At 37.1% G+C, this 9103-nt stretch overlaps 2 protein-coding genes across 6 annotated transcripts in view; both read left to right on the top strand.

The window, feature by feature from the left end:
- The window catches only part of LOC135695923 (fibroblast growth factor receptor 1), a 33927-nt gene that overhangs the window by 8288 nt on the left and 16536 nt on the right, over positions 1-9103 (top strand). For 2 of the 5 annotated variants that reach the window (XM_065215146.2, XM_065215145.2), the window contains exons 2-3: positions 5342-5526; positions 8826-9086. In XM_065215146.2, the coding sequence (XP_065071218.2) occupies positions 5427-5526; positions 8826-9086 (361 nt within the window). In that variant the 5' untranslated portion in view covers positions 5342-5426. Of the gene's footprint in view, positions 1-5341; positions 5527-6860; positions 7024-7065; positions 8415-8825; positions 9087-9103 lie in introns of those variants that run through there. The other 3 variants (XM_089112486.1, XM_065215147.2, XM_065215148.2) reach the window with 3 other exon arrangements.
- On the top strand, positions 600-2580 carry LOC135695925 (uncharacterized). The gene has a single exon (XM_065215151.2). The coding sequence runs from the start codon at positions 771-773 to the stop codon at positions 2064-2066; it is 1296 nt and encodes a 431-aa protein (XP_065071223.2). The 5' UTR covers positions 600-770; the 3' UTR covers positions 2067-2580.

Here is a 9103-nt window from a genome sequence, read left to right as displayed (position 1 = left end):
TAACCTGTATAGATCTGATATTATTATTATTATTATTATTATCATTACACTTCCATCTGAGACAGCCCGAAAATCAAAAGAATTAAAAATCTTATGCATGTGTTCTTTTGGCAGTAAATAAACTGTCTTGTGCAATCCTTGAAATTGCTTAATGTTAGTCTGAATCAGTGTTCTTTTCACTTTTGTGACAACTAACACGAACATTAAAAAATCATATACATACATACATACGCATACCAGGATCGATATTTCCTTTATAATAGTGTAATGAATGGAAACAATACAATGGGGGTCACAAAGGGCAGCCCCCAATATGAATTTCGTTCCAACGGCACTGCATACACACAAACATATGCTTCCTTTATCCTTTTGTAGGATCCTGGCAGTTTTACCATTTCTTTCTATCTACTGTTCTTTTTCTGTCTATTTATTTTTTCTATTTATACATTCATATCCTGAACATAGCTTTAATTGTCAAGCTACTTAGGGGCTCATTTCTTCTACTTCATGAAACTAATTTAAGGACCAAAGACCACATGGGCGTCCGGGTGTTCGGATTTCTTGCCAGGTGTTCGGAGTGTTCGGATTTATTGGCGACATAGAGGCCTGGGACGAGATCATCTCTACAAACAAGATACATTTGTTTTGTTTTGGCGCTGCGGGCCTAAGAAGCTTTGTGCATGGAGAACAGGACTGGGCGTATCTTCTGTGCGTTTCAGGAAGCAGATAAATGTTCAGATGTATTTTGTTAGCCTTTTACTATCATAAATATGTCGCAAAATAGTTCTCGCACAAGAGCTGTTTCGAGTCCTCCACTACAGGAGGAAGTCAGAGCGGGGCTCGGCCCTGCTGATGGCCAACAGTGGCAAAATTACGTATTAAGCCGTTTGCAAGAGAAACTTCCGCCTGAACCAATAAAAGTTGCTTGTTTGAGACCACCGGAGAACAGAAAGCTGGATATTGAAGAATACCACGGCAGAATTTCAAAAGATGAAATGATAAGATTATTGGATGGAAAATCAGGAAGATACTTAGTCAGGGATAGCACAACATCTGGTAGTTACACGCTGTCGTTTAATTTTGACGGAGATATTAAACACCAGAGCCTTATTTTAACTGACAATGGCTACAAAACTGATATGGCGGATTCTTCAGAATATAAAACTGTTCATGAACTTATGGTATATGTTCTCAGGCTTGGAGAACGTATGAAAAAAATGGAAGGAAGTAAAAAGAAACCATACCACAAACAACATGAATTTGAAAATCATACATACGTGCACCCTAAGTGGTGTGGTATTTGTGGGGGTTTTATTTGGGGTCTGTGGTCTCAAGGGCTGAAATGTGAAGACTGTGGAATTGGAATTCACAAGCATTGCAGATCCTCTGTAACTGATGCATGTGAAAAGGTTGTGCTTGGCCAGAAGCTATCTACAGCTCAATCGCCTACTGTTGACAAGGAAAAAAGAAAAAGAGTGTCTTTGCCAGATCCAAGAGAGGTATCTAAATCCAAATTGCCACAAAGGTCTCCAAATGATAAATTGCCATGTAATTATGAAAAAGAGTGTTTCAAATTTCTAAACTCGCAAGTACCACTGAACTATTTTGATAAGTTGAGTCCTCTTAACATTTGCTACTGTGATGATCACCAGAATACTGGAGAAACCAAGTTTCTACAAAACTGGTGTAAGTTTGCATTGGTGAGAAGCCCAAGAGAGCTAGTCAAGAAACTCAAGCCAGCATATTTCTCAGTTTTTCCAGGCAAGATTAAAGAAACCCTTGATGCATTGTCATCAGGGTCATTCTACCAGAGACTGAAATCAGATGAGCTGGTTGTCTTGCCTTCAATGGAAAACATATTACTAATGGAATCACATGAAACAGAAAATAATTTGGTTTGCACCGTACTGGAAGTTGGTGTTGAACCTGGATCATACACATCAAAGTCTGCAGTTAATGATGTTGTTAAAGGAGTTTCAAAGCCGAGCAGATTAGAGTACTGGGCAATCTCACCAGGGAATCAAGTTTTTAGTATAGCACTGCTTATCAAATTGAAGAAGACATAGCTTTTGCCTAGTGCCATGCTGGAATCACTGTTACACGTTTAGAATTTCTGAGAAATTGAACATTTAGTGGTCAAAGTCTCTGTCCTATTCTTACAAAATATAAAACTTCTCAGTAACTGATTTGACTACAGAGTGATTTAATTGAATTTAATGACACATAGATTGACTAATATCTTTCAGTTAGGTGTTAAATTCAAAATGGAATGCCGTAAATCCTCGAATTGGCCATTATATGGAGTATTTTCCTTGTAATTTATTTTCATAATTATTGTAATGATTGGCATCACAGTCACTATGAACAAAAGAAAGGACATTTTTTGTCTATAATTATCATAAATATTATTGGTATCATGGTTAAGATCCACATGTCCATGTCCACAAGTGGCAGTAAAAGCAATGAGATTGAACTAAGCCAATCATTGACTAATGATGTTAAAAGGAAAGAAATCTTTGTAATTTATTGTCACTTTGTATTGCACAAATTACATATCAGTTTTAGATGTTGTACCATGAAGTTTGGTTCTGTCTGGTCATTTTCACACAATTTTCCTTTTACCTGAATGCCTGAATCATCAGAGAACTGTCTGTTATTGTATATAATACTTTATACTTTATGGTTTTCTAAGTTGCAATATTTGATGCCATGACTAGTATATGGACTTACTCGCTTAATTACTTACATACTACTGGAAAGAAAATTGAAACTAATTTCATGCCATTGCTGGATCTTTATGATGCTGCCAAGAAATGCTTTTGAAATTGTTTTTCATGTCAGGATCAAGTTGTAGGGGATTCTTCAATAACAAATGACCGATTTATTAAGGTAGGGCTATAAATACACATCGGATTAAGTAAATGTCAGTACTCTATGCTAATTATTTATAATGTGTATCATTTACTAATCATTTTTATTTATCAGCGGGTTAATTAGTGAATGTTAATTTCAGCAAAAAGAATTTGCTACTTATTGACATTGCATCATATTGACATGGATCTAGAGAAGATGAAGCATAGACATAGAAAGCAATTCAAAAGTGGGCGGAGCACAAAGTACCTTCATTAGTTACAAATATGAGGGTTGAATCAGCACTAAAAATCTTGTACACCTTTCACAAATTACCAAAAAAGATCTCTAAAATCTCTTTAAAAAATTCTTAAATCACAAACTCTTTGAGATAATTCATGAAATCTAAGAAATCTCACAAAAAAACTTAAATAGCTAAAAAATCTTGAAATCTTGAAAAGAAATCCTAAAATCTTGAAAAGAAATCTTGAAATCTCAAAACTTTTTGGCAGTGGCTGAAAGATTTGTCAAATCCCGGAACGTTCGAAAATCTTTATAAATGCAGTTTATAAAACAATATCTTATTATGAGAAAAGTGTTCACATCAAGCACCCCTGCCTCTGCTCACCTGCCCAGAAATAACTAGCCTCGATCTGACTCTGAAACTCGATGTGACGTCACAAAGGTGGTGACGTCACAAAAATCTTTTTTAAATTTTTGAATTTTGACCATATCTTCCAAAAGAGCATTACAAAATACCTCTTAATGTACAAAATCAGTTGAATTTGTTAGAAATTGGCCGAGATATAGCCACATAAGCACAGGCTATTTTCCTATCAAACCTCTGTAATTTGGTCTTGGTTCATAACTTAATGAACCAGGCCAGAATAACAATGTTGAGAGGTATTTATGCCGTTTTAAACTAGGAAGTTCTAAAAATAGATTTTTCATGTCAGCAACAAAACTTCAAACACCAACATAAAAAAGTTCCATTTTAACATCAAGTTTTGAATCATCTTAATCAAATTTTGACGGTAACTTTTTGCTCTGAAGCCCCGTATGCCTGGGCAAAATATTAGCCTTTACTGATTTACGTGTATTTATTGTTGTTTATTCTCGGCGTATTGCGGTGTTTCATATTTGCTACAACCACTTTAAAGCAGCAATTTCATCCTTGCTAGAAATTCGTTTTTGTTTGGTGCACACGTTCCTAAAAAAACTATTGCATAAAAAACAAACTTTTTACTGTGCACTGTTCGGTAACAAAGTGTCACCTGAAAATCTTAGTTTTAGTAATCAACTTCCTAATTCGTAGAATTTTCAGTTAAAAGGCCAGAATCTTCTGATCATCCCGTAATCTACTGAGAAATCCAAAAATCTCCTGCCTCAGCATGAAATTTTCAAAATTTCTAAATCTTTCTCGTACGCTTTTTTGGGAGTGATTCACCCCTCGTACAAATATGTACTTTACCTCTGTTTCTCAAAAGTGGAGGGGTATTATATAATATGGTTTGTCCAGCCAAAGTTAGGCCTGACATCAAGTTGTGGTTTGCACAATTAAAAACCGTGTATAATTGAAGAAAGTTCTCATCTGACCCAGGGTTGCCATAATGGTTTTTCAAATCAAATTTGGTATACCATCAAAGCTCTATTAAGCCCCAAGGAAAAGCTTATTAATTTTTTCAGTCCCAGAGGGGAGCGGCTTTAAAGAGAGGGAGGCTTATTAAAGAAGAGGACTCGTTAAAAATTCGAAGTAAAATATGTTTTAAAAATTCCCATGTCAATTTTTGTTATTAAAAATGTCATACAAATATTCTCAAAAAACATTGCTTAATGGAGCTTTGACGGTCCTTGACTTGTTTCTTTGGTTTGGCCTTTACAAAAACTTCCGCTTGACCCATTTCTTATTTTTGACTTTTTTTATTGGCCTTTTTTACAATTGAGCTTTTCCCCTTGCATTTCTTATTTATGGAACAATGAATGCCCTTCTGACCTCATATGGACATATATATACAAAAGCAGGACCGCGGAGTATATCACTGATTGCGGGGGCTAAAACGTTTTTGGGGGAGGGGCTAAACATGCTAAAAAGCAAGAGCAGGTGATTTTTTGTAAGGTTTAGTACAAATTCAGAAATTATCGAGAGGCTAAGCCCCAACCTCCTTCCCTTCCCCCTTCCCTTCACCCTTCCCTTCACCCTTCCCATCCCCCTTCCCATTCCCACTTCCCTCCCCATTCCCTTCCCCTTCCCCTTCCCCTTCCCCTTCCCTCTTCCCTTCCTGCCCCCTTTCCCTGCCCCTGCAGACAACTAATATTGGTTTCAACAATACCCTAAAGCAACCCTATATTTGTGTGAAAAATTCGAGCTTTATGTTGTACAGAAATGTGAACTTTCAGAAAGAAATTCTTGGTTTGTATCCTACCTAACATACCGGAAGCAAATTTCATTCATTTCGATCTGTCAGGTTTTTTATTTTATTCACGCGCTCAGATAGGATCCACGCTCTCGTCCGGAGAGAACGGAAGTGGTTCACTGGCAAGGCACCTTGACTTCAGCGCTATTACAACCATAGTCTATGTTACAACCAAGGATTCAGAATATGAGCAGCTTTCTCGTTTCAAAGCAGCTTTGGTTTTTACTTGTAATCGCTGCTGTTGCAACAATTACACAAGCAGGTGAGTTCACCAATTGTAGAGTATAGCAGCTTTTACAAACAAGATATATTTTTATCTTGATACAAACTATCTTAGGAAATACAATACATTGTTTTGTTTTGTGATGAAACCACGTATAGCAATAGCAAACCTAGTAGGGGGGTGGGGCCTAGTAGATTTTTCTCGAAAATTTATTTTAGATAAGATAAGGGGTCAACTAGAATATCTTTCGATTTGCTACATAACCAAAGTTGTTATTGTGTGGTTTTCAAATAATCCCAAAAGTTAGGATAATCGCCCTTCGTCTTCTGAATGCTCTGCTCTAGTGTTGTTTGTAAAAAAGAAAGTCAACTACACTCGATTGGTACGCGACTGTTGGTTTCGTGGAGTTTGCTTTCTCACATCAACATCATTGTCAAAATCTACATTGATATTCATCATATCATTAAACAAAATAAAACACCTAGAAAATGGACAAAAAAGGTTCCCAGTCAAGAAGAACTGCTACTATATCATTCAAATTCGCTATCCAAATTGGTTAACTATCCAAAATTGCGTTAGAGTAAACTTGCAAAAAAATTTCTAGCCTATTATTGCAAAAGGTTTGGGGGTGGTCTATAGCCTCTGCTAGCCCAGTGGCTGCGCAGTGCCTGTTCCTTGATGAAAGTAAAAAAGCGTAAGTGACTTCAAGATTTCTTGTTGGCACTAAATAAAAAAAACCAGGCCTTGCTCAGGTAAAAGTGTGCTTTGTGTCCATTTTCCCTAAAGTTTTTTCGGTAGAAGTGTCAACTGCAATTCACAATGAGCTCTAGATCGTTTTTACATTCTAAAGGAATGCCAAGATGGAGAGGGGGATAAAAATTGACAACAAGTGTTGTTTGTTACCTGGCTTTAGAAGTAACGCAACAACGTGGGTATTTTCAAGACCACGGTGAAATAGTACCAGTTGTTTTCATCTGCTGTTCAATTCAATTCAATAGGAAAAGGAGGATAGCTTTGGTAAAATTTGCTTAAAAGAGTGCATTTTCCAGGGAGCTAGAATTATCAAAATTCGAAAATTTTCTGCTCCTTCAGCGACAACCGTGGTGCCGCCTCGGGTTGTAACTACATCCTTTGCCCGTCCCGAAATACAGATTTGATAAAGAGTCTTAGGAAAGGAAAGTTCCTTATCATAATTAGGTTGACAAAATGTATCGCAGAGGATTTTGTCAGCAACTAAAGAATTTCAGGTAATTATTTTCTAATCAGGTAAATTCGTAGTCCAACTCCCCCCCCCCCCCCCACAAGGCTTGCCTTGCGACGGCCCTGGACGCGCCATTTACCTACTGACCTGTTACCATGCGGCATCGGAGTCAAAAGCAGTCATGGTAGAGTTCGGCATCGTGAAAATTTACCATCATGAATTCTAGAGATCGCCGTCGTAGAATACCAGACACAGAGATTTCCATTGAAGACATAGATGAAAAAGCTTTAGGTGCTATTCTACCTACCGATATAATTTTACTGACCATTAGAAAGGTTTGTGGACCAACTGAAGAATTAACGACTTAGGATCTCATTAGGCATTTGGGGGCTAACATTCCTCCTACACTCCACTGCTAACTACACCCTTTTTAATTGCCTATTTTTGTCGCTTTCATTCTATTCAGGCACATACTTTTGCACGCAAATATTGCTATTCTTATATCTGATCTATCTATGATCTATGTTTTATCTATGACCATGACAACAAACCAAACTCAGATTTTGGGATAGTTGGAGGGTCATGGTAGCCAACCTTCTGATAGAAGATGGTACCTGATGATGATGATTGCTATTCTTATATCTGATCTGGCTTATATCTATTCTTATATCTATCTAATAAAGAACAGTGTTCTATGAATCCAAATGTCTTTTGTTACTTTTTGTATTGTCGATGATGTGCATTGCACAGTTTTAATTGAATCGATTTCAATGACTGAACGTGAAGAGCTGTTCATTCGGTGGGGCCCAAGATAAATTGGATGTGATCAGTAGTGTAATGGAGCTGTAACGCCGTTATGCTTTCTAAAATGTTTGAGCGTTATAATACCTACCCAAACAAGCAGCAGAGTTATGCTTCTAAAATATCAGTAACCAGCTCTGTTGTCTGTTGAAACTTTTCATGGACACGACGAGAAGATGATTAAAGTGATTAAAGGCACATGAAGATATCGCGATTGCATTTTTAGACATTTGCTTATGTAAACTGGGCATGCGTAGTTCGAGGGTTCTTTTGCTCGTGATTGTACGCAGTACTTAGGAAACATAATGTTCATTGGTCAAAATAGAGAGCCAAATTATAGAAAAAGTAAATGAATACTACCTAAGTCAGCTAATGATATCCGAAAACGAAACAAATAAGAAAATTTAAAGAAAAATAGCTACAGGGCCTACAGGCCAAGATTTGGGCAATATGTCGATTCATGAAAAAACCCCAATGCTTTTAATTTGAAAGGAAAAGTGTAATGGATGGTGCCATAATACTAAAAATAACATACGGTGTTAAAAACATGGAGACTGGCATAAATTGGCAGTGGCACAGAGAGGCATGGGAAGAGAATGCTTAACATCAGATGCCGAAACAAAGGGATAAATGAAAGTTTAGGATTACACACTAAAAGTTTTGATGGGAAGAGAATGCTTAACATCAGATGCCGAAACAAAGGGATAAATGAAAGTTTAGGATTACACACTAACAGTTTTGATGTTGTAGGGGACTCGGGAAAATATGAGTGGCAAATGGGGAAGCCATGTCGCCCGGATGGAAACAAAAAATGGACAAGCAAGATCACTGAGTGGATACCACTTTCAATAAAGTGGATGCGAAAGACTTACAAAGGGACGAAGAGATTGTCTGCAGAACAGCACATATATCACTAAGATGAGAGGTACATGAAGTACAACCCAAGCAGCTGAATATTCAATGCAGAGATGTCTCAAAAAGGCACAAAATATGATCCTTTTCTAAAAAGAACTGATGAAACGCTGTTTTGTTTTTCTAGCTTTTCGTTATTCTTCCTAAAAATTTATATGACGGCCACTGTCTCGAATCAGCAAAAAAAAGAAAGGTTATAGATTGAAGCATAAATTTTGAAATTTCTCCTTATGAGGGGCCCGCTTTTCAGGTTTCTGAAGGGGCCCGGGAGGCTAGGATATTTTGGGCAATGGCCCTATTCAATGACTGTTAGCTGACCTTTTTTTCGCAATTCAGATTCAATAACTTTTTGCTTATATTTTTGCTTTGCTGGCCGATTGCTGTGTATCAACTTGGTTATAATTGGAGATTTCACTGTTCACAGGGACAGCAAAAAGTAATGTCACAGTTATGACGATCATGCCAGGGGGTGTTGCAAAGCTGCCTTGCACTTTGGAAGGAGGTATGTACTTTAACCGGATCTGGCTGAAAAATGGTATTAGAGTTAAGTTGGATAGACACAGGAAAATCAACAAGAAAGGAAGCTTGGTTATCAGAAGTTTTGACAGAAATGACAAAGGAATATATGTCTGCAAGACAAATAAGGGAAGAATCATTCAACGGATTCTTTTACGATATTACAAAGGTTAGTTGTAATGTCCT

The sequence above is a fragment of the Rhopilema esculentum genome, chromosome 14 (assembly GCF_057945365.1).
Source record: "Rhopilema esculentum isolate cy_ngs chromosome 14, ASM5794536v1, whole genome shotgun sequence".
Taxonomy (NCBI): domain Eukaryota; kingdom Metazoa; phylum Cnidaria; class Scyphozoa; order Rhizostomeae; family Rhizostomatidae; genus Rhopilema; species Rhopilema esculentum.
The sequence above is the reverse complement of the archived record's forward strand: the minus strand, read 5'-3'. Positions and strand labels throughout refer to the sequence as shown.

Excerpts from the sequence above, each read along its gene's own strand:
- LOC135695925 (XM_065215151.2), top strand. The coding sequence starts at position 771 with ATGTCGCAAAATAGTTCTCGCACAAGAGCTGTTTCGAGTCCTCCACTA.